Source organism: Rhododendron vialii, chromosome 11a (assembly GCF_030253575.1).
Source record: "Rhododendron vialii isolate Sample 1 chromosome 11a, ASM3025357v1".
In the NCBI taxonomy this organism is placed as follows: Eukaryota; Viridiplantae; Streptophyta; class Magnoliopsida; order Ericales; family Ericaceae; genus Rhododendron; species Rhododendron vialii.
Window position 1 is genome coordinate 24,134,462 of NC_080567.1, and position 25,645 is coordinate 24,160,106.

The following is a 25,645-nucleotide window of genomic DNA, read 5'->3' on the forward strand; positions in this document are numbered from 1 at the left end:
CTTAGTTGCACGAAGCAGGGGCAAAAGTTGGTGCAGGTGCGGGAGAGCAAGAGGATATAGTAGAATCTAATGTTGAGAGCGTCTATATGAGCGTGTGGGTATACATACATACATAAATAAATATGTTATAGAAATATTAATTTAACTTCAACATGTAAATTCGTAACTAGTGTCAATTGCAAACATTTTTTGGTGTGGATTTACGTAAATATTATACTAGTACTTAGTGTTGAGCAAATTTAAGTTAATATTTTGCTAGTATCTTATTATTACTCCATATGTTCTCTAGTTTGGTAGCCTTTCTTTTATTACTTGTGAGATCTATAAACTTGGGAGGTTCTATCCTAGTTGTGAGCGGGCTCGTTTCTCGATGGGAGTGAGGTTGCTAAGAGATTATGACTTACGAGCATGGGAGCGAAGTTCTGTGGTGGATTCGCAGCCCCGATAAGAGGATCCTGCTGCAAAGGCCTTGACTTAATAAGAATCAATAAATTGCGTGACTTAAGTTTTTGGAAGAAAAGGATAATACTATTTCCCTGTAAAACAGCAGTTCCTGTCCCTCATTTATATATTAGATTGATTTGAATTCAATGCTAGAACTAGCGATACCATTCTAATGAAATGGTAAGTTGTACAAAAAAGGTACTACATATTAGTGAAATGAACCTTCCTATTTCCGACTTATATTTTGTGGTACCATGATCAAACACAACAGCAAGCCAATTTCGGTTTAAACCTTTTCTCCAACCACTTGGGTACTGGCAGTTAATTTGAGGAGTTAGATTCATATTAAAATTTCGAGTCCTGCAACTTGTCTCACTGTGTTGGCATGACCCGGTTCAATACCTTATGTTAAGTGGTAAAATGCTGCAATTATTCTGTGCTTTAGTATAGCTATTATTCCCTCCGTGCAAAAATCTTTTTCCGGTCCGCAAGAAGAGGACTTAAAAATAATACAATTTATGAATAAAAATTCAAAACTTTTCAACAATTTACTAGATATCAATGAGTTCTTTTAAAAAACCGATCTGTTGAACAGGGAATAAAGAACGTGGAAGCAAATGTTTTATTGTATATCGGACTACCGCATGTTCCTTTCAGTTCTCCCTGGCTAAGCTATCAAACATGGCACTTTATGAATGGCAGATTCTTCCGTCCAACAAAAGCCCAATCATCATTTATCAAACAAGTTATACAATGTCCATTTGAAACTTGAGCAACCGAAAGAACCAGAAGTGAATCTTTATTCTTGTTGTTTCAGAACTTTAGTTGCCTATCGTGCAGTTCTTTCTTCAGCAGTGGTCCTGGAAAAGGTGCTGTGGTGTATGTTAACTAGTTCACTTTTACAACTGATGTGGAGGAACGACTTCTATATGAAAATTTTGAGTCGCCGTCAAAATGAAGTTGCTTGAAGTTTTCTCGAGTAGAAGTGAAATCTGAAGTACTGATTTTGCAGGAATCATACTAGGAGTCTAGGAGTTTGTGACCCATTATACATATATCCAGCTACTCCCTCAATGATAATTATGCGTTTGAAAGAACAATCGAAGGTAAATGAACCACGTTGGGCCAATTGTGTGCTGTGTCTAAAATCTGAGAACTACAGACTACAGTGTCCATGACTCTACAGAGTACCTTTTAGAATGATCTGGTAGCCAGTGCTCAAACATGGCGGTTAAATGGTATGGTTGGGGTTTGGATTGTTGTATTTTCCTTAGTTTGTTTATTTGCATTATATCGTCGTTGAGTTTGCTGAAACCTATTCATGGATAAGCTATAGTTTTCTTTCCGAGTGGAACTTATTTTTAACATTGCACATTTCCTTTGTCATCAACTCATGATGTACTCAGGAATGAGGAAGGTAACCATGGGGGAAACCAAGACAGAAATTCTTCTCCAAGTTCCAAATATGTCAATCGACGTAGGTGTTGATATGCTTTCAGATGATAACTTTTCCGAGGTAAAATTAGTGTTTTTAGTAGTTCTGTTTTCTCGTTCTTTCTTATTTGTTTTAGGGAAAATTTCTTTTATATTCCTTCGACTTTGACCAAAAATTCATTTTGGTCCTTCACCTTTCAATTTCGGCATAAAAATACTTCCACTTTCCAATTTTTTTCAATGTCATCCTTTAAAAGGAATCCGTTTTCTTTGAGTCCTGCTATAGGGACCGACGGCCGGCCCGGGCTGTCTCCGGCCACCAGACGGCTGATCCGAGTCATTCAAAAATTCTATAAAAAAAAAACGAGGGGCCTACGCGGGAATCAACGGCATCCGATGTGTGTAGGGTGCTTGATCCAAACATCCTATTTTTCGTGTATATATGTATATATCCCTAAAGGATGACATTGAAAAAAATTGGAAAGTCGAAGTATTTTTATGCCGAAATTGAAAGGTGAAGGACCAAAATGAATTTTTGGTCAAAGTCGAAGGGATATAAAAGAAATTTTCTCTTTGTTTTATACTTTGTCTTCTTTCAAATTTTCACTTCCTACTCTACTGTAATAATTCACATATGTAGTTATCATATCTGGATCTTCTTATACCGAAGCTATACTGTATAAGCATTACACCGTGAGTCAGCAATTATAGTGTTTCTGTAGTTAAACCTACAGCAGCAGTTTGTCGTGTCAACAATGGTTAGTCTTTTTCGAGCTTTGCAGGAAGAATGCGATGATTTAAGACAAAAAGTGAAAGACGGGCTACTAAGAAAGCTTACTATAGTAAGTTGCCTCATAAACTTTCTGATTAATTTTATGCTTCCATATGCTTGACAAATAAAGTTCTTTACTTATATCTATTGTGGATTTCTTTATGAATACTGGATACTATTATCGTATCTGATCGCAAGCTGAAAGATTCTTGGTTTTTTGAAGCGTTTGGAAAACTCCTCTGGAAAGAATGTAATTGGCACTTGCATTTTGTCGTGATTTAGTGGAATGAAATATCGGAAACTGTTGGGATCGAGTCTCAATAATGTGGTCCCTTGGATCCATACAATTGGTTTCTACTTCAATTGAAATGGAGAATAAGCCATCCCTTTTCTCTCATCGAATCTCTTTACATTTTTTTTGGTCATTCGTTAAACCTAATCTATTCTATCGTATTGCTCTTCACTCCACTTGCGAATATCTTTACATTTAATTGCTTTTAATTACCATCTTTATTGAGTTTTCTCAAAATCAACAATCAACTATTTTTCTGAATTAATTTAGGACGTAAATGAATAATTGTGACTTTATTTGAACAGTGAAATAATTGTGACTTAGCCTTCATAACCTCTGAGAACGATACTCGGAATATTTACCGCTATCTTTTTGGTAGGAATAACTATAATTCGTTTTATTAATTATCTTTTTGGTAGGAATAACTTTTTCTCTTCCATTTTTGAAAAAATGTTGTGGTAATTCCTCAAGGAATTGCTTGTTCATCCTGAAAACTTTGTTTTCTGAGCGTGAACAGCTATAGGCTGTTTCTCTAACAACCCCATCCCATACTGAAAGTCTGCATGGGTGTTCCTGGGATGGATTATGTAACCTGCTACTTGTGACATGGAGTTAAGCATTTTGGGCCATGTTGTTAGGCTTTGATAAGTCATTGAGTTATTAGTTTACTAGGGACATTACAAGTGGCATCCAAGCGACCCATGATACCTTGTGTGGCCACTAGGAACCCCCCCGGTAAGGCTACAGTGATTAGCTATTAGGGAAAAGACTCGGGCAAAGTTGCAAGTTATGGTGATTGGTGACTGTTCAGTTTTAGGGTAATCGTAATAGGGAGAAAACCCATTAGAGTTAATTTCATTCAACGTAAAATATATATATACAAGTTGTATAATAATTGCACTACGGTCCTAGATACTTAAACTAATTACATGATAAGACACATAATTACACTAGATACAAATAGATCCATCATCTAACACTCCCCCTCAAGTTGGTGCGAAGATATCAATCAAGCCCAACTTGAACACAATAGGATGAAAACTCTTGCTACCCAGCCCTTTTGTGAATATATCAGCTAACTGATCTCCAGATCTCACAAACGGAATACATATCAAACCCTCGTTCAACTTTTCCTTGATGAAGTGTCGATCAATCTCTATGTGCCTCGTTCTGTCATGCTGAACGGGATTATGAGCAATGTTAATGGCAGCTTCATTGTCGCAGTAGAGTTTCATCGGAACACTGTCAGCAAACCCCAAATCAAGTAACAAAGTTTGGAGCCACAAGAGCTCACAAACACCATTAGCCATAGCTCTATATTCAACTTCTGCGCTAGACCTGGCGACTACCGATTGCTTCTTACTTCGCCAGGTAATCAGATTACCCCCAAGGAAAGTGCAATAGCCAGAAGTAGAGCGCCTATCATCCACAGAACCAGCCCAGTCAGCATCAGTGGATGCCTCCAATCACAAATGGCCATGATTAGAGAACAAAATTCGTTTTCCTGGAGCTGATTTCAGATACCTCAAAATACGATAAACTGCATCTAGATGTGAAGTACGAGGATCATGCATAAACTGACTAACAACACCTACTGCATAAGTAATATCTGGTCGAGTGTGGGCCAAGTATAATAGTCGACCCACAAGTTGCTGATACCTCTCCTTATCAGTACGCTCCCCCACATCTCCACTAAGATGATGATTCGCCTCAATAGGAGAATCTGCAAGTCTACAGCCCAACATACTTGTTTCTTCCAAAAAAATCAAGTATATACTTGAGTTGGGAAATAAAGATACCTCTATCAGACCTCGCTACTTCCATTCCAAGGAAGTAGCTCAATGATCCCAAGTCCTTAATCTCGAACTCTTGAGCTAGACAAGACTTAAGGTTATGAATCTCACTCACATCATTGCCTGTCATTATTATGTCATCAACATAAACAATAAGGACAACAATCTTACCATTACTTCGCCGGATAAACATCGTATGATCTGCATGGCTCTGCTTGTAACAAAAACTCAGCATAGCCTTAGAAAACTTGCCAAACCAGGCTCTAGGTGACTGCTTCAGCCCATAAAGTGCATTCTTCAATCTACACACCTTTCCTCCACTTGCAGGAGAAGAGAGGAGAAGAGAAACCTGGTGGAATATCCATATAAACTTCCTCCTCTAAATTACCATGGAGAAATGCATTTTTCACATCAAACTGTTGAAGAGGCCAATTCAAGTGGGCAGCACACGAGAGGAGAGCTCGCACAGAATTCATCTTCGCTACCGGAGCAAACGTCTCCTCATAGTCAATACCATAAGTTTAAGTAAAACCTCTGGCAACAAGCCTTGCCTTGTATCTCTCAACTGTACCATCAGCCTTTTGCTTAATAGTGAACACCCACTTGCAGCTCACTAGTTTCTTCCCTCCTGGAAGTGACACTAGATCCCAGGTGCCATTCTTTTTCAAAGCTGTCATCTCTTCTACCATAGCTCTTTTGCACTTAGGTATCTTGAATGCATCCTGCCAATTCTGTGGAATAGATATAGAGGAAAGAGTAGAGACAAAGACATGGTACGAAGGAGACAAACGGTCATAAGAAACAAACTGTGAAATAGGATGTTGAGTACAAGATCTAACACCTTTTCGAATAGCAATAGGAAGATTGTCAGGATCCATAGGAGGAGGTTCAATAAGAGAAGAATCATTACCAGAAGAGTCAGCTGAGGAATCTGGAACTAGAGTGGGTGATTGTGATTGACAAGGTGGTAACGTATATGAAGACTTTCTATTTTTCCGTCTAGCATACCTCTGTAAGCCAGCTCCCTGCAGTCGTCGTCGTGCAGGTAGTTGTTCCTCAATGTCACCACCAATATCATGTGTTTCCCTTTCAACAAATACTGGTTCCTCTCCGGTGTTTTCCTTCTTCCCTTCACTATGATCATAGAAAAATTTCTCCCCCTCACTATGATTATAAAAGGTAAACATCTCTTCCCCCTGCCGATGCTCCCCCTGAAGAGATGGTTTGGAGGGAGAATAAAAAATCTCTGTTTCCCAAAAGGTAACATCCATAGAGACAAACATCTTCCTCGAATAAGGATCGTAACACTTATAGCATTTCTGGGTAGGAGAGTACCCAACAAAAATACACTTATGGGCCTTATGTCCTAGCTTGCCCCTAGAAGGTTTTAGGGTATGAACAAGACACACACAACCAAACACCCTAGGTGGAAGAGTCGTAACTCGACAACTGCTTGGCAGGCACTCAATGGGTGTTTTAAAATTAAGGACACTGTATGGCATACGGTTGATAAGATATGTAGCAGTTAAAATAGCTTCTCCCCATAAGTATTTGGGAACATTCATAGTGAACAAAAGAGATCGAGCGACCTCAGCAAGATGACGATTTTTACGCTCAGCGACTCCATTTTGTTGTGGAGTGTCAATGCAAGTCTTCTGAAAAATAATACCATTATCATCTAGATATGTCCGAAAAATCTTATCAATATACTCAGTCCCATTATCACTCCGAAGAATTTTAATATGTGTATCAAATTGAGTGCACACCATCTTATGAAAAGATTTGAAACAGGAAAATACTTCATTTTTTGACTGGAGTAAGTACATCCATGTGGCACGAGAATAACAATCAATAAAAGTAACAAACCATTGATAGCCCTTTAAAGAAGTGACAGGAAAATGATCCCAAACATCAGAATGGATAACCATAAATGGAGAATCACTTTGTTTATTAATAGGTGCATAAAAAGAGTAGGGATGACAATTACCTCCGATCCGTCCCCGCCTCCGACCTTCCAGCCCCGATCCAAGTGGGTATTCCCCGATCTGATAGGCAAATGGGGCGGGTATGGTATTTGCTTCCCCCGCCCCATTTTAACCCATCCAGACCCGATTAAAGATATTTATATTTTTGTATGTATATTTCTAAATAAATTTCATTGTTTTGATATAATAAGAGCAATATACCAATTAATAAAACACTAATTTATGTCTTTGTTTATTTATTTCTATTTTTTTAAACTCTCATCAATCATCAAAATCTTGTTTTTTTTCAAAACACTCTAAAAATAAAAAAACTAGTCAAATTATTATGGTGAATGGGGACCCGATTTTTTTCCCGACCCCGACACCTCCCCGATTTCTCCCGCTCCGACTCCGATCTGATATAGAACGGGGTGGATTTGGAGGACGCTAAATCAGACCCAATCCGCCCCATTGCCATCCCTAAAAAAGAGCGTTTATGTTTTCCAAACTCACAGGCTTAAAAAAAAACTGATCCCTAGGACAATGTTTAACTAAAGTAGGAAAGAGTTTCTCTAATATCCCAAAAGAAGAATGACCCAATCTACGGTGTCACCGATGTAACAAAGAAAGAGTGGAACTCATATCTGCCCATAGAGCTTGTCCACATGATAAAGATGGCTGAGATGGATGAGGTGCATGCTCCAGATAATACATACCACCATGTGCTTTACCACTGCCAATCACCTTCCCCGTTTCTAGTTCCTGAAAGATACAGTGAGTAGAAAAAAATGTCACAGAACAGTTTGCAGAATGGGTAAAACTACTAACTGAAAGAAGGTTAGTGGCAAAGTTTGGAATATGGAGGACTGAAGAGAGAGAGATAGAGGGAGAATAGCGAACAGAACCTTTCCCTGAAATAGCAGAGAACGATCCATCGGCAATTCGAACCTTATTCTTACCAGAACAAGTGGAATATGAATAAAAAACAAAGGAACAACCTGTCATATGATCTGAAGCACCAGTATCGGTAATCCAAGGAATACCAGAGAAGGCAGTAAATGCACTAGCTGGAATACCTGAATGAGCAAAATAGGATGGAGTAGGAGCTCCTGTGGAAGTAGGAGCTATAGTAGAGGAAGAATCAGCCTGAGCCATAAGACGCCTGAGCTTGCATCTCCCCCTGAGAAAAACCGCCATCAGAATCAGAAGGTGACTGAACTTCTGTACTGAACCTAGAATCAGACAAGGTAGCAAACTCTGAAACATGTGGCTGAGCCTGAGAACGCCCGGGACCATGACCACGACCTCGACCTCGACGTCCACTGCCTCGCCCACGAGAAGGATGACCATGTAACTTCCAACAGAAATCCTTGGTATGTCCAGTGTTGTGGCAATAATCACACTGGAGTGACATACGGTCTATGGTCCCACTGGTAGTACCAGACTGAGACTTTCCACTGCTAGACCCAAACTGTCCCTGCGGAATAGCAACCAATGCAGAACGATCAGAAGTAGAAGCTTGTAACATAGCACCCCTTCTGCTCTTCTCCTGTTGAATAATGGCATAGGCATCTCCCAAAGATGGAAACGGAACACGACCCAACACCTGCACTCTAATTGGATCATACTCCACATCAAGACCAGTAAGAAGGTCATACACACGCTCTTTCTCTATTCTTTTTAACCAAGCACCAGCATTAACGGAACAGACTGCTTGAAACCCCTGATAATAATCAAATTCTTGCCAGACCCCACTGAGATCGGCAAAGTAAACAGCAATTGTGTTGATCCATAGTACGAAGTCGCTTTCGCAACTCAAAACACTGAGCATCATTGCCTTGCTAAGAATAAGTCTGTTTGGCAATAGTCCAAATCCGATATGGAGTGTTAAGAAGCAAGAAAGGACTACGAATATTAGCCTTCATAGAATTAAACAACCGGTCATGGCTAAAGATCGACGAGACCTAAACGTCTTGAGTTCAACATCAGTAGTAGGCTCAGTATCAGGGCTTTCAATGAACTCAGACATCCCTTTAGCTTTAATGGCTAATGTAAAAGTACGAGACCAAAGTAAATAATTTGTGCCATCCAGTTTGATGGGACAAATATCCAGTGGAGAGTTATCTAGAGTCCCTACACGACTCAACTCATCCTTGCCACTAGCGGAAGCCTGTTTTTTCTCTTCTGACATCTTGAAAGCAGAACAATAATGCCAAATAAACAATGAACAATGTTCCCAGCAACTTTAGAACTCCAAAAACAATGATTAACGGTTCCAAAAACCCTAGAACCTCAAAAAAATCAGCTGAAAACCTTCGGATCTGACTGAAATAGTGTTGAAACTTCATGAGAGAAGAAAAAAATAGATTTGATCGGCGAGAACAGATCTGATCGACGGCGACGGCAAGCCCCGACTGATCGAAGCACTATTCACGAAGTACTGTTCATGAAACACTGTTCACGCAGCAACAAGAAGAACGTCATAGGTCGCCAGGTTCTATCGCTCTGATACCATGTTCAGTTTTAGGGTAATCGTAATAGGGAGAAAACCCATTAGAGTTAATTTCATTCAACATAAAAAATATATATACAAGCTGTATAATAATTGCACTACGGTCCTAGATACTTAAACTAATTACATGATAAGACACATAATTACACTAGATACAAATAGATCCATCATCTAACAGTGACCCTAGAGTTGAACCTCTCGCGAGGGTGCAAGGCTATATGGGAGAGCAGTTTGTAACTCCCTGTCCACATTGAAAGTGTGCATGGGTGATCTTAATGAACCACATATGCAACTACTAGTATCTTGGCCACATTGTTTGGATTCAACAAGTTACTAGGTGAGTCGTTTACTTAGGGCGTTACCAGTCAGTAGTAACCTAGGGTAGTTACTGTTTCTGCTGAGTTTGAATCGTTGTGCATCACCTTAAGGATGGAGGATAAGTCTTTTTAGAAACATCAATTCTATCCAAGAAAAAAGCATCAAATAGTTACACGATTGGTTAACTAGCTTTGCTCTAGTCCCAAATTGCAACTTGTAAGTCATTCTTCTGTAGGTCAGATTTCCTTGAGCTTGAGTTCCTCTACCCACCTAGGGTTTTGCCTGTAGCAGATGAAAAAATGATTTTCTGTGCTCCTGCCAAATGTCCTGTCGGCATTCATTTTATCTTTGAACTTCAGTGGTTGCCTTTCTTATCATTTTGTGTTTTTTCCCGATTTCTGAATATGACGATTAGAATACCATTGCGGCAGGAGAAATCTTTAAAGTATCTATGGACCCTGTACCAATCAACTGCCTTCGAGATTAAGAAGAAGGTGTCTCAATTATCCATTTACAAGCACTTCCTAATAAACTGGTATAATAGTCAACATCTGGGGATGCCTTTTTTTTTCTTTTTCTGGGTGATTGAAATTTTATTAAAAACAAACCAAAGACAAGGGCTAAGGGGCATACCAGAGACATATACAACCAAGGCACACAACCAGCACCCTACTCACTTAGAACACTAAGAAAGAAACAACATATAAGGATAGCACTAATAGACCTCAAACACCCTTGTAGAAATGTCCCAATCAAGACATAGCAACTGTTAGTATCAGTTTTCCTAATGTTCCTCCAAGAACTCACGTAACCACGAATATCAGGGACAACTGCCCTAATAACCTGACTGGCATCAGAGCTTGTGGCTTGAAAAACACGCCTGTTCCTCTCCCTCCGCATACAATATAAATATTTATTTCTTACTGAGTTCAACTTGAGAAACCGGCTTTTGTATTTGGTTCTACAGTTGAGGACATCTTTCTCTTCCACGAGTTCTTTAAGTTGGTTAATTTTTTTTTCTCACGCTTAATGGCACCGCTCTCTTTCAGCTTCAAACATCTGAAATTCTTTCGTCTTAATCTAAAGATTATGTGGAGAAATTTTCTACCATTAGGGATTTTAACTTTGTCCCTATTTCTCTCGAAAGTCAGTATTATAAAAGTTATTTGATCAAAGTTTTTGTCTGACAGGTGGAGCTTGAGCACAAGGCCAAAAGTCTGCATGAGGACATAACAAACCATGTATGGATTTCCTCTTCAGTGTTTAGTGTCACTTATGTCTCTTCCTATATGTATAAGAATCTAACATTGGAATCTAGGCTTTGGCTTCCATTAGTCTTCAGAATGAACCATGTCATTTATTCTGGTCAAGTGGTCATGACAACTTGTGGGGTTCTTCCCTAGTTCTTTTTTGCCACTGTGCTTCTTGGGGACCCTTGATTCGGAGTTCACACCTAAAATACGATACCAGATTACTGTTCATAGGCTTGTCTACGGAAATCTATGGAGAGAGAGAGAGAGAGAGATTTTTTTTTTGATGTAGAACGAGTGAAAGCTTTTAGGGATTCAACGGGGTAACAAAGAGGCTGGGTTTTGGGGCCACGATTATTCAACTTTTGGGGCTCCTTTCATGATGATGCATTCTTTTGAACCAAGATTTGAGATCTGCTCCTTGTCTTCTCCTTATCCTGCAAAATGAGGCACGACTAAAGACCACACCGGAGACTCTCCGGAATGGCCCTCCAGTGCAAGAATCAGTACACTTGCAGAGAGGAAAAGGAGAACCAAGAACTAGGGTTCTAGGGCTGAGTTGTGCATACCTTTTTCAGGAAGGCATAATGGGGTATTTATAGTGAATTCCTAGCTTGATCTCCAAGATTGTACCAACGCTCAACACGCGTCGACTGATGTCATCCTCATGTCATGTTTAGGGTTTTGTAACCGTTTGTAGGATGAGCTGGCACCTTCACGTGCCCCTATCCTTATCCAAATAACTGCACGGGTGACGTCAAGAATGTCACCACGGGCGGGATTGTTGTTCCCATGCGGGTGAACTAGAATGTTGGCCACGCATGCTCGTTCGGGACCGAGCGTGGTATGCGCCCCTCGAGGGGTCTCTTGCCGAACTTATTTCCCGACCGAAAGAATAGGAAGCCGAACCGGATAGGCGGGCTGATGCCGGGGTTTGGGCTATGAGACCGCTCGACATACCGAGCGGTAAAGGTGGAATAACTTGGGCTATATTGGGCAACTGGCTCACGTTCGGTGCGACACGAGCCATTTCGTTCGGCCCGCTACAAATTTTATATCGTTTAGGGTTGTGAATAGACCCTTGAGCAGTAACACTCTGAGAGTAAATGGATATCAAGAATAAAAGAGAAAAATAGAAGAAGATAGATCTAGGAACCAAACCTAGAAGCTCTAGGCATCACACCTAGGGTTCAATTGAATCCCTTGGGTTTGATTGCATCACACAATCCATAAAAGAGGCTTCAAAAGCTCTGAAATTTCTTATGATATTCAACTCCCTTATTATTCAGGCCTAACATACTTATATATAGACTAGAGACTTCCTAATTTAAATAAGGAAACTACTAAACTTTTGACTTCTAAAGTTAATCTAAACCTAAATAAGCTGTAATTAAAGTACCAAATAACTAACTTGATCCACAAGACGACCAGGGCAACCCTTAAGGCCAATGTCTAGAACTGAGGAAAATACTCCTGAACTATAAATATGACCAGCAGCATACTTAACCTGTTATAAGCATAAACAAGACTCTATAAGAACTAGAGACATCCGTACACATTTATCCAATTGCTCTAGCCTCTATGTGAGTTTGGCTTGAAACTAAACAATTTGCATATGTGAATGCTTCCTTAGTCTTGTTCTTTCTTACTCCCTTTATGGACTGCATCATTTCTGGTGGTTGTGAAATTAATTGCGTAGTATTCTCCCTTCAGAGTCATGTTCTGGCACGCCACCAGAAACTTGTTTTCCTGTTCTTTCTTTCTCTTGCAATGTATCCTACGATCACTTCTACTCATTAGGTGTTAACTAAATTACACGTTTAGTATGTCTGGTTCTTTTATGTCATTAAGTGTCTAGAGATATGATATGGAAGGTGTTGAAGTAGAAGGAACTTATAGGAACAACGGGGAACGGCGATGTTATAAAGGATGTGTAATTTGGTTGCGAGTACAAGTAGATGACCCACAGGAGAAACAACTGAATTTCAAATCATAGTAAGGATTTCACAAAGGGTCCCTTGAGTCTTTATCTTCTTGTAGATGAATTGACGAGACATATCAAGATGATTGATGAGGTTTTATGGTGTATGTTATCCGTAGATCATATTGTCTTGGTGGATGAAACTAAGCGAGGAGTTGATGCTAACTAAAAATTTCTAGTGAAGCATTGGAGTCAATAGGCCGATAAAAAAAGGCATTGGACTCAACTGGGTATAAAATGAGTAGGACTTGTACTGCATACATGGGAATGTAAATTTAGTTGCTGTAGCTGATGAAGTAGCAATAGTGAGGAAGTTACGGTTCAAATGATGAGGTAACATTAGAATGTATCACCGGCGGACTACTTAGAGGTGCGGGTGTCATTTTGCGTATACCATACTATATACATATCAAATATACACATTGTAGCACCAAGATTTTTCTATGTAGGAACCCCCTCTACAAGGCCCAAATTGTATATTTTGGTGTGGCTTTGGTTACATGAATCAAGAACTTTATTCAAGAGAAACATCTTGAAGCCACGTTGTTCATTATCATCTTTCTGTTTGAATGTAATATAATCCATACTTTTTAATATCTGCTGATCTGTTTTGTCTGTTTAAAAATGTCAGTGGATCAATAGACAGCTGGCTTTATTGCAAAACCTCATTGATCGTGCAAATGAGAAAGGTTGGAGAAGAGAATATCCTTTCGTGATTTGTTGTAAAATGCCGAGTCAGTGTTATATTTGCTGCTTGTAAAGGTAGACCCACATGCCTCCGTAGATTAAGGCCATAGTTGTTAGAATCGTACGATTCACGAATCAAGCAAAAACGATATGAATCTATAGGTGAATCGAGTTTTATATGAAAATCGGTGGTGAATCGTACGATTCGATTCGCGATTCCTATAGGTGAATCAATGTTTATCACAATTTCTGCATTCGACAATACAGAACCACTTTTTAGGTTTTCCTTGAATTTTTCTTATAGAAAAGCAAGAATATAAGATCATATATACTTTTTAGGAAAAAATTTGTAAATTAATTGATCAGTATTTATTCTGATACGGGGCACTCAGAGCCTCAAACCCACCCATATAATGTTGCCATATAAGCTAGTTTAGTACCTATGAGGCTACAAACTTTTATTGTGTCAAAGGCTAAGCTTTCATTTTTGTTATGAACCTATAATGTCTAAATGTGAATATTCATTTTCTAATAGTATTTATTTTCCTATTATCATTATTATGCACAAGTGTCTTTCCTATTAGATCACATGATCATCCACCTATAATAGAAAACAAACTTAAATATTGATTTAAGCTGAAATTATTCAAATTTACAATGTATCTAAGTATCTTTATCATGTAGGTGCATAGATACATTTTCCAATGTATTTTTCAATTTGGACCGAATCGTTCTGATCCACGATTCAGAAAATGGTCAATCCGATTCGCGATTTGACAACCTTGATTAAGGCAACTATTGCAGAAACTCCAATTACTCCTGTAAGTACCTGCAACAAACAGTTTCATTTTATCCAGATAACAGTATGCAGAAGCAAAAGGATACCTTGTGTTAATTTGGGACTTTGGAAATAAGATATGAAAAGAGGTGTACTAATATTTATCATGGTCACCGACACATAACTTTTGCACGCATATGCACAAACTTTTTTTAGCATTCGAGGTAACAATATTTGCAGTAAAAGGTTTTAATGTGATCCTTGACCTACATGGTGCTCTACGCTGTTTGAATACATGGAGAGAAGAAAGCTACTTCAGACACCAGAAGAGAAGTCACGGTTGTTAGAAACTGTTCCCAGGGTGATTGCAGATGTAGCAGAGGTTGAATCTATGTCCAACGATGCCATTAAAGAATCTAAACAGGAAGATGGAAGCTCACCGAAATCCATCCTCATGGAGAGTTTAGAATCTCCTGGTGATGATAGGGGAGGCAGTGGAATTCCTTCAGGTATTACAGATGCTGGAGGTAGGATTAGTTTATAAATGTTATGCCAGTATTTCCATTAGCAATAGACTCCGTGTTATGAAGATATTGTGTTCAATAATAGATTCAGAAATGAAGATTTCTTCTAGGAGGAAAAGATTTCTTCATCTGACTGCAACTTTCTGAATCATTGTTTGTTTTAACCCTTTGACATTCAAACTTTCAGACAATCTGGCATGGATTTTTCTTATCTAGTTGGTTATTCTTTTTCCCTCATATCTGCTTTATGTGTTACCATTATTAACTCTAGGTGAGACATAGGTTTTCCTAAAAGCATGCATTAATTTTTCTTTGATCAGCAAGCATGCATTAATTGTGGTCATCTCGGGATACATAGCTTGCATCCTGTTCAAATTTTAAATGTCATATTTGGGTTTGTATTGTGTGTCGTAAGATGCATTAACTGACTAAAGTAATTGGAAGTTGAAAAATAGTTATAACATAAATGGCAAAATCAATTGCATAGAAATAAATGTGTAAAACAAAAGCTTTGAGGATACGAAATATCAACTCTTCACCTATACAACATGTAGACTTTCTGGTAAGTAACAAAAGAAGTAGTAGGTACTTACAACCCAAATTTCCACATTACATCCCTTGCCTGCTTTATAACGCATTTACTATCTATGATTCTAGGTGCTGACGGAAAAACTTAAAAGGAGAAAGAAATTAAAATCTCAAGTGTCTTCATTCATCAAGTAAATTTCATCCTCCTCAAATAAATGACACACCTTGGATTTCACACCCCGTGTTACAACTCAAACCTTCAACAATCATGATATAAAAATTGAGCGAGATTATATCATTACTTACATAATAGGAAATACAAATTGTCAAATTAGATAAAACAACTTGTCGAAATGTCCTCCGAAGGCCAATCTTATACCTCTCTTGCATATGAAAAGTAATATTATAATGAGAAGTATACGATACGAGAAGTATAAAAGTGCCAATAATAATGAAACCAATCAATGATAGTCCCCGAGTCAAACCAAATTGTCCCTATAATAGGACCTCATACCCTATGCTCCTTAGTACATGACTTGTGACTGGCCTTATCCACCTCAGCAAGCCCACCTATGACTTATTGTGGCTATTGGTGAATTCACTTCACCCATGTACCAAATAGTTCGACCACACATAGCCACCATAAATATAATTACCATATAACACGACTCAAACAAGATTATAGAACTTTACGAATTGCACAATGAAATCATAGGGAGTATGGAATGGGAATTTACAAGGAATAGTCCGAAGATTTTAAGGCATATTGTATACAACCCGGTTCACTTGCAATTAAGATCAAAACCTTTAAATGCATAGACTTTATTGCCATGGATCAAATCAAAATATTATCATAAGTTGATCTAATTTTTCCACTCAATTTTTATGTACAAGAAATAGAAAGCGACTTAGGATCCCAGTCTCTATGTCTTGCATTCTCTTTAATCATTATGGCCCATTAACTAAATCACCACAATACCTTTATAAAGACCCCAAAGTATTTCTTTCCACTACAAGCAGGTCCCTCACTTAAACACCACCCAACATGCTTGTATTCCTTCTCCCCCTCTTTTCTCTCTCTCTCTAATCGTATCACCAAATATGACTAACCAACACGCCAAAGTAGCAATTACTTGTCTTCATTCCACATGGCCTTCATTCTGTATGTAATTTCATAGAAACCCACTCAAAATTAATAAAGTATGCAGAACAAACTGACATATAACAACACTACTGTTCTAAAAATTGTTAGGCGCTAGTCAGGCGAAAGAGGGGCGCCTAGTGGCCGACTACACCTAGGCTGATTTTAATCTAGGCGTTGGGCTCCCACCTAGCGCCTAGTTGTCGACTAGCTGACCGCCTAGACCAACTTTTAGAACACTGAACAAGACAAAGAGTACATGAGCACACATTTTGACACAAATAACTTATAATCAACTTAAATAAGAGTATAGACTTCTAATCAATAACGGGTTACCTTTCAAGTTTATCCCCAAATGTTTCTCATTGTTGACTTCTAATCAATGACGGGGTACCTATCAAGTTTATCCCCAAATGTCTCTCATTGTTACATACAATACATGTGTATTCTATCATCTTAATACAACATTTAGGTTTCAATATTTTTATCTACCTATATGCTTTAATTTTCAAATAATTTGTCCAAATAGGAAAACCTAAATTGTTTCCAACTAAAGCACATAGATATAAGATAATTACCACTAATGGAGTAGATATCTATGCAACTGCTTAAGCCCCCCAAAAGCTGGCCCAAAATCGGTTCCCAGTTGTTATTTAGTTTATTATATATGTTAGATGTAGTGATGCAATAGGATTTAGGGGTATTGTTGGCATTTTAGTGTCTTTAGTGTGTGTAGTGTTTTGAGTCTATAAATAAGTGTCTTGTGCCCTCATTAGTTAGCTTTTTGATTATTAAGAACATTGAATATATTGATTGAGACATAGTTTCTCTCTCTACCCTTTGGGGTTTATCCCCTTGAATGGGATTTTGCTCCTTTCTTTGAATCTTGGATTCCCCTTTGATATTTTGATTGCATCATGTAGTATTTCAATAAAGGTAATTGTTGATTTGGCGGCGAAATCTTGTGCCTTTTAGTCTTTAAGTCCATTGTTCGACTCACATGCGAGTCTTTACCACTATAAGTTGCATTTTAATTGTACTTTTTAGTTTCCACTGTACTTATGTATTACTTTTAGCTTTCCTTTTCTAAGTTGAGGGCTTGAGGTTATGGAGTTTTCCTGTTGGTCAGTAAGTATTGAAATGATGCATCAATAATAACAATAACAATACCTGTGTAATCCCCAATAATGGGGGTATGGATGGGGTGGATCAGAGACAAACACGAACTTTGGCAATACATGCACAAATTGGCTTGCTCTCAGAAAGTTTTACCATTCAAACAATGGTCCCTTATGCCTCTAAAAATTGAGAAACTCAATGGACATTTTGCCGTGGAACTATCCCTTAAAATCAAAGTTGGAAGACGTCAGAAATGGCAAGCGTGAGGACCCGATTCGATATATGTGCTCATTACCTTGCTTCCTTTATTCAAAATCTAGAGCATCAATAGCACACAAATAGAAGTATTGAAGTACTAAAAAAGTATTTTCCAATAACGAGTTTCTCAACTATGATTAATGGTGTTAAATGTAAGCTTTAAAATATCTACTAAATTTAGATCAAACGTTTATTACTAAGTTATCCATTGAATTTGAAACACAGAGTGTTGGACTACTAAGAAACAACAAGTGAGTGTAGCCAAAATGAGAATGTTGAAATGGATGTGTGGTAAAACTTTGCAAGATAGAATTAGAAACAAAAACCTTTGTGATATGATAGGGGTTGCATCGATAGAAGATAAGTGCTTACGACCTAGCGTTGGTCGTAGTATAGGTTGCCCCAATTGTAGGGCTAGGTTGGTTGTAGCATGATAACTCAGAAGTCTGAGGTCGAATCCATAGAGAAGCAATGGATCTAGCACGAGGTTTGTTTTACGAGGGGGTTTTGGCATTTGGACCGCCAACCTTTTGAGTTGATTTCAGTGAAATTTTCTCTCTACCCCTAATTTAACTAGAAAATGAAGTTTAAACAATAATTTTAAAAAGGCAAGGTCTAAGGGTTTTATCCCCCCACAACTTAGGCCGTTTAATGCTTCTAGAATATAACTCAATTGAGAGTCATGGTCACCCATGAAAAAAAAAAAAAAGGAGTCACGGTCACTTGCTCTCGGGAATTTAGCCATGAAAACCAACTTTACTCTTTGAATGGAGGTTTGGAAATGGAAAGAAACCCATTTAGACATTTTATCAGACAAATAGAGTGCCATGGTTTCAAGCATTGTTTGTGCCGAGGAAACTTGTATTTACACAATCAAAGAAATAAAGAATCCTAAGTTTAGATCAAAGATTAGAGTGTTCTATCTGGTCACTAACAAACATTAAGCACAAAAATATGTGAGAAGCCATTAAAACACCTGAGTCATGGAGTGAAAATCACCCCATGACCAAGCCTATAGGTCTACTTCTCCATGGAGGAAGAACACATCAATGGAGGAGAAGAGAAAGTACAAAATATCAAGAGAAAAGGAAATAAAAGACTGATCTTGATTAATAAAGAGAGTACTTACAACATTAAGGAAGGCAATCTACCCGAAAACCTAGCAATCAATGCTCAATGGAAGAGAGAGATTGAGCTAGGGTTGAGAGGGAGATAGAAAGAGAAAGTAAAATGAAGGATTACCTAATAATCTGGGGTTCTCTAGCATTTATACCCCCTAAAAAGGTCTTAAAAAGGTCCAAAATGCCCCTAAGTTAATACATGGTCGGGCACAAAAGTTGCCAGAAATTGCCAGGTGCTACTGGTGCCAAGGGTATAGCTGGTACCGGTAGCTGGCTTGTAACTTTCAGTTCTGATCAACCGGTATCGGTACCAAGGGTTTGGCTGGTACCTGTAGCTTTCTTTGCTTCTTCTCCCATTGGCCCTTTGACGGCCCGAGCACTCTCCGATGCTTCATGACTCTTGGGACTTGGTGGCAGAGTGCCATGCGATCTTGGGTACTTTGGCACACTTGGGAGCCATCCATGACGTCCAAATGCACCTTATTTCCATTGTTAACCTTTAACTAACAATAACACACCTTTGCATAATATCAGCATAAACAAGCAAGTATAGCCGGGTGTGTGTGACAAAAAGAGAGGGATAACCCTGTTTATTTACACTATTGACTGCTTGTGAATAAGATGAGAGAATAGAATAAGGTGATTTGGACATGTCTATCGTAGATCGGTCAATGTAGTAGTTAGGAGGATTGATAAGGTTACAATAGATGGTAGCATTAAGGAAGTAGTAGTCCAATGTTGACTTCAAAGGTGTCAGTTTGCAAAACCTAGGTCTTTTTGATGTCATGGAACACAATTCCCTCGACATAACTCAATGAACAACTTTAATTGGCTCCCCACAAGTGAGCATCGAAATTGGGCTTCTAGGATTAGTCGAGGTGCGTGTAAGCTGACCCGAATACCTAAATTATAAAAAAGAAGAAGAAGACAGAACTCAATGGAAACAACGTATTCATGTTGCTGAACCCAATTTAATGGGACTTACTGCTCAGCTTCGTTTGGTTTGGGTTATTTCAATGTGAAGCAATAAAAATATATCTTCTATTGTTGTTAATGCAAACATAACTCTGAAGTTAATTTTATTATATCTCAGTAAGACATATATTATGGGCCCCATTTCATTATGTCCCCTAGGGCCTTGCAAATAGCAGGGCTGGCCTTGTGTCTGTGTAGGTTGTTGAAAAACAAAAGAAATGATATTAGCTTCTGTCAACAGTATTAAACGTTCAAACATTGAGTTCTCACGAAATGAGTTTTCCGATACAACCGAAACAAATGACAATATATTGATGTATTGTGTGCATACTGTATACCATGCCGTACCATGTATCACTTATTGCATAGCCGATCATTGATTGCATCGTACAGTAAGATATATTGACGCATAAGATACATGTGCTCTATTTCCGTTTGACCCAAAAAAAAAAAAAGATACAGGTGCTGAATCGCATTGCAAGGTACATCTCGTGAATTGTTAGATAGTGTTGTTTGACTGTTGGAAACTCATAGGAGTAGGCTCCAAGCTTTACCATCCCATAGAAATTGGATAGTTCCATTTTATTCAAATCTTTTTGATGTGTTGCTATATTTATGAGCTATTTAGAGGAAATTTTACCCTTGTTTCTAGAAGTTCTATTCATTGTTGACATTAATACGGCGATGTTTGTTGAAATCATAACCAGAAGTTCTTTTTTCCGAACATGATGAGATTCCCCTTATGTTCCATAAAATCAAATAAACAACTTAAAAATGCCATATGCACAGACAGTGGTATGGTTTCATTTCTTATGAGAAGTCGAACTGCATCTTCATATGATGTGCTATAAAAATGAATTGCTTGCTGCCCCATGATCAGTTGAACCAATACCCTTTTCTCTGATGTACTCCAGTAACTTGGCCAGTTAGAAATGTGAACTGGTGGTGTTTTCCTTAGCCATCTCCATTTAGCTGTTAAATCTTGTGTCCTGTACTTCTCTTTTAGCAATCTCCACTTGGTAGTTGTTTTAATACCAATATTGGAGTCGCCCTTTGGAGCGTTCATAACTTAATAAGCTCGTATTTATTGCGTACTGCTGATCTTCTATGCAGGAGATAGAGCTGTCACCAACAGCAACTATGATTTTTGGAATTTTGGATTCAGTTCTGCTACTTGTGGAAATGGAAATGCACAAGGAACACAGCAGGAGAACATTGGAAGCAATATAAAAGGTTTAATTGTACTCTTGCACTCTGTTTGCTATAAAGTAGATAACAATGTGGCAGTTTGGGTGAGACATAGTCATGAACATGGAGAAAAGAAAAAACACATCTAGATGGAGCATGCTTTGAACAATCATCATATTTGGGGTTCATTTTTAGTCTGGATATGTTACTTTTTGGTTTGTCTGCTGCATGATAGTTTTACTATGTTCTCCAAGGTTTTAGGAATTCAGGATATTTTGGTAATTTCTAGATTTTCTAGACATGGGCTTAGGGGAGCTTCTCAATGACACACCGTAAAGACCTGGCCCTGCATAGCAAGATACTATCCATTTTTAGCAACGACTGCACAGCTTTCTATGTACCATACTAATTCAGGATATTTTCGTAATTTCTTGATTTTCTAGACATGGGCTTCCGGGGAGCTTCTCATGACACACTGTAATGACCTGGCTCCGCATGGCACCTACTATCCGCTTTTAGCTGCAAGCCTGCACTGCACAGTTTTTAAGCGTACCATACTATGTAGGTCTTGCGCTCACTCCATGATGTGAAGCAGATTCATGGAGTTGTGTGGTTCACTTCACCTTATCAATTTTGGCTTCAAGCCTCTAGGAGTTGTCACAATCCACCCCCCTAAAGCCACGCGTCATCTATGGGACCCATACAAGCACATTGCCATATGGAAACCCGTCATGACGTGGGAGCCACCCAAGCACATATCACTGTGGAGGTCTTCGCTCTGTTGTTCCAGCCGCAAAGAGGGCGACATATAGTCCATATTAAGATACATGCAAAAGATAACTAAATGATCTAGATACCTCATTGGCTTGTGAAGCTGTCAAAAGAGAGATACCCTCAGGTTAGAAGAGTGGACTGCCACCATTGACGTTAGCTACAGTATTTCGAGCATTATGTTCCACCCCTGCAAAGTATGGGCTTGGCCATTTGTATATAAGCTTTTGAGCACCATTCAATTGTGAGATGGTTTATGTTTTCAAGGGTGAGTTTTGGCCAAGAGTTTCCACACTTGCATGAATTTAGTGATCTGGTCAAGATTGTACATTCTCAGGCCACAAAGATTGTAAACAAACTCTGTTGGCTTAGTAGTAGAAATCCACTTCCTATCTAACGAGGGAGAAGAAGATTGATCCCATAGGACCAGCAAATGGAAATCAATCAATCATCTCCTTAAGCGTTGGGAATTGGCTCATCTCCTCCAGGGTTCTTTTAGAGCTATTTCTGTTTCACATATATTTGTATCTGATTTAGAGTTTTTTGATCAGGCTGAGCATCACTTTATTTGGTTTCTTTTGTACTTGGTTTCTGTTTTATATTTAGTTGCAGAAGGGAATGAACAGACATGCTGTGCATCCATTTCAGAAGCAAAGCAAAGTCCTGCTACCGAAACGTGTATTATAGAAGAACAGCCTTGCCTGATTACTTCTGAAGAGACATGCTGTGCATCCATTCCAGAAGCAACGCAAAGTCCTGCTACCGAAACGTGTATTATAGAACAGACTTGCCTGATTACTTCCGAAGAGAGAGTAAAGCATTCCAAGGTTTATGTTATTGTTGATCAACCTAGTGTTGCTGAGAAGCGAAACCAGTTAAAAGATTTAGAACAAAAAAGTATGAGAATTGAAGAGGCACCAGCGGTTCAGTTAATTGACTTGAGTAGTAATGATGATGACAATGATGATACTGACATTACAATTAGGAAGGAGAAATTTGAAGACCAAGACGCTTCCCTATGGCTTTGTCTCGGCCCAAATGAAGAAAGAATGGGGCCACTCTCACTGCCATTGTTGAAGCGTTGGAGCGAGATTAGTTCGTTTGCTTTGAAATTCAAGGTGTGGAAAACAGGTGAGAGAGAAGAAAATGCAATCTGGATGAGCGAGGCTGTTAGACTGTCTTCACTGGAAAACTAGAATTGTTTATTTTCGTTGTACATCCTTTACAAGATTGGAAGCCTAGAGTTATGTGAATATTGTTCTGCAGAAAAATCCCAGAATGTAGAAGATATAGGCAAAGCTAGCTGCTTCATTTTGTTTTATGTGGAAGCAGAATAGGTTTAGTGAAAGAATACATCATAGGAAAGCAAATGTCTTTTTGAGCAGGATAGCAAATGTATCTATCAGATGTCAACTGTCAGATGTCGATGTTTTGATGTCTCAAAATGTTCAGGTTTGTGAGGAGAAAAGCTATTTTCTTAGTTAGTGCTTAATTTCAAAACTCAGATTTCTTGATCTTTGTTTATATTTTGGTCAACAAGGATACAAGAACCGTTGTATTCAGAATTGGTCCCAGTGAAAACCTGGGATATCAGTGTTTATGGAGTACTTGCCAAATGCAAAAATTAAGGTATTTACTCAATAAATTACTTGTGATTGTTTCTTGACCATGGATTCATAGACTACAGTTCGAGATTTAATCCTCAAAGTGAGAGATCAGAGTGGAACTTATTTTTGTAACAAAAGTTGATATTGAACTGTGCTTTGAGATGACTTTTGGGTTCGTTTGGATTAATCTTAGATTTGTGGTGGGGAAAACATACGAAAAGAAACTAAAGAAGCAGCCTTTTTTTTACTTTCCTTTCCCCTATTTTGGCTTGGAAGGAAAATGATACTGTAGTAAATGATAAAATGGAAGTAGTTTTTCCAAAAAAATCAATTTTGTGTGTTTAGTTATCCATGAAAAAGGAGTTTGAGGAATTCCCCATGAATTTTAAATTGGTTTCTTTTAGTAGTTTTGTTAAGCCGGTTTGATGAAATTCATGAAAGAATCAACATTATGCTTGTACAATATTTATAATTAGTTAATTTAAAGTGAACTGGGTAAAAATTCTAAACAAAATCAAAGTTTAAGTTTAGTGTTATTTGGTTCTGTGTTATGCAAATTAATTTCATTCCCAAGATCTTGAATCCGTAAAATTTCTATGATTTTGAATTTACTGTAAAATCGAATTTGGTTGATGAATAATGCTCACAGTCACCAATGAGAAATCTAAGGCTCTGTTTGGAAAAATTGCCAATTTTTTTGTTTTTTGTTTATGGGAAAACATTAAATGAATTTTATTTATTTATTAAAAAAACATGTTTAGTGACCATAATCGTTTTTGTTTATTTATTTTTTGGGCTGCCGAAAGTATTTTCAAAACAAACGAAAAGGGAATTTTAGTGTTTTTAAAATTTTTGTAAACCAGTGGAATTAATTTAGTATTTTATAAATAAAAACAGTAGCACAAACATATTTATAGTGCCTGTTTCAAAAAAATTAGACTGTGTTTGAAAATGAGCCAGCTCAAATTGTTTTGAATAAGTCGAGATCAAACAACTTGATAATAAATGATGTGAGCTCGAGCTCGATCATTTGGGCTTGGCCTCTAGATACTCTAGTCTTTTAATTAGCCGAGTTCGAACACATCAAAGCTCGGCTCTTCTCGGTTCGTTTACCGTCCTAGCCCATAAACGTTGGAGTAGTATTTTGTTGAGGGAAAAAAAGAAAAGAAAAAGGATGGCATGGTTGAAATACCAATAGTTCTCCAAGGGCAAAAACGTAACCATGTAACCATTAGGGCTTCGTCTTGTTTTTCAAGTCTCCGTGCTCGCCTCCTCTCTCTCATCCTCCGCCTATATAAATTCCAGTATAAACATCTCCATCAACCTCCACAATTTCGCAAATCTCTCTCTCTCTCTCTCTCTCTCTCTCTCTCTCTCATCATCCCCTCGTCGTCTACCTATGTATCGTCCCGTCTGTAGTTACAATCTTCACACTCCGCACTTGTTTTTTACTAGTATTTTTATCGATGATTTTAAAGGGGGGCAATGAGGAGGAACAAAGTCATGCACCACTCTGATATTGATTTTATCAATCTGTGCTGATACACGACTCTAAACCCATATCTTATCTGAGCCCCCATCCATCAATTTCTTCGATCTTACTAATTCAGTTCTGTTTTGCTCAAAGGTTTTATCTTTCTGCTTTTTTAGTTTTCTGTGTGTGCTTTGGGGGGGAGCCAAGTGATGTGGTCATTTGATTGACCAAAAACCATGATGCGGACCGCACAGCTTCATAAAGCTTTTGGGGATAATCTTTTGGTTTCTGATGGTTTCCCTCCCCAATCCCCATTTCCTCATTTATTTTTCACTTATAATTATCTTGGGGTTGGGGTGAATTAATTAACTCAGCTCAACTCATTTTTTCTTGGGGTGAATTTGTTGCATACTGAGTAGTATTTTTCTAAAGCCATCTCCTTTCAAAAGCAGTGCAGATTTATTCAGCTTTGGGCCACCCTCACCCGTTAATCCAGAATGGCCATTTTTTGGCTTCGAAAAGAATGGGATTTGTGGAGGAATCGTTGGATTGGAAAAGACAATGGAAAGATGTTACCTTGTCAATGAAAGATTTAATGAAGATTTAAGCATTATCTTGTTCTATTGCATTCTTTTAGAATTAACTTAAAACTTTAACTTAAATTTGAAAATTTGTTCTTATTTGAATTTTTTTTTGTATTTTTAAGTTTTGTAC

At 38.2% G+C, this 25,645-nt stretch overlaps 1 protein-coding gene and 1 non-coding gene across 7 annotated transcripts in view; both read left to right on the forward strand.

Annotated features, from left to right (window-relative positions):
- LOC131306613 (uncharacterized protein At5g08430-like) overlaps positions 1-23,366 on the forward strand; it is a 30,218-nt gene extending 6,852 nt beyond the window's left edge. For 3 of the 6 annotated variants that reach the window (XM_058332964.1, XM_058332965.1, XM_058332969.1), the window contains 7 exons: positions 1,851-1,960; positions 2,661-2,720; positions 10,720-10,770; positions 13,392-13,462; positions 14,508-14,752; positions 21,005-21,124; positions 22,457-23,366. In XM_058332964.1, coding sequence (XP_058188947.1) covers positions 1,851-1,960; positions 2,661-2,720; positions 10,720-10,770; positions 13,392-13,462; positions 14,508-14,752; positions 21,005-21,124; positions 22,457-23,046 — 1,247 coding nt within the window. In that variant the 3' untranslated portion in view covers positions 23,047-23,366. The remainder of the gene's footprint in view (positions 1-1,850; positions 1,961-2,660; positions 2,721-10,719; positions 10,771-13,391; positions 13,463-14,507; positions 14,753-21,004; positions 21,125-22,456) is intronic. The other 3 variants (XM_058332966.1, XM_058332968.1, XM_058332967.1) reach the window with 3 other exon arrangements.
- Positions 23,367-24,937: 1,571 nt separating this feature from the next.
- LOC131309018 (small nucleolar RNA Z221/R21b) lies at positions 24,938-25,033 on the forward strand. Its single transcript, XR_009194692.1, has one exon. It is a non-coding gene; the product is annotated as a small nucleolar RNA Z221/R21b (small nucleolar RNA).
- The last annotated feature ends 612 nt before the right edge of the window (positions 25,034-25,645 follow it).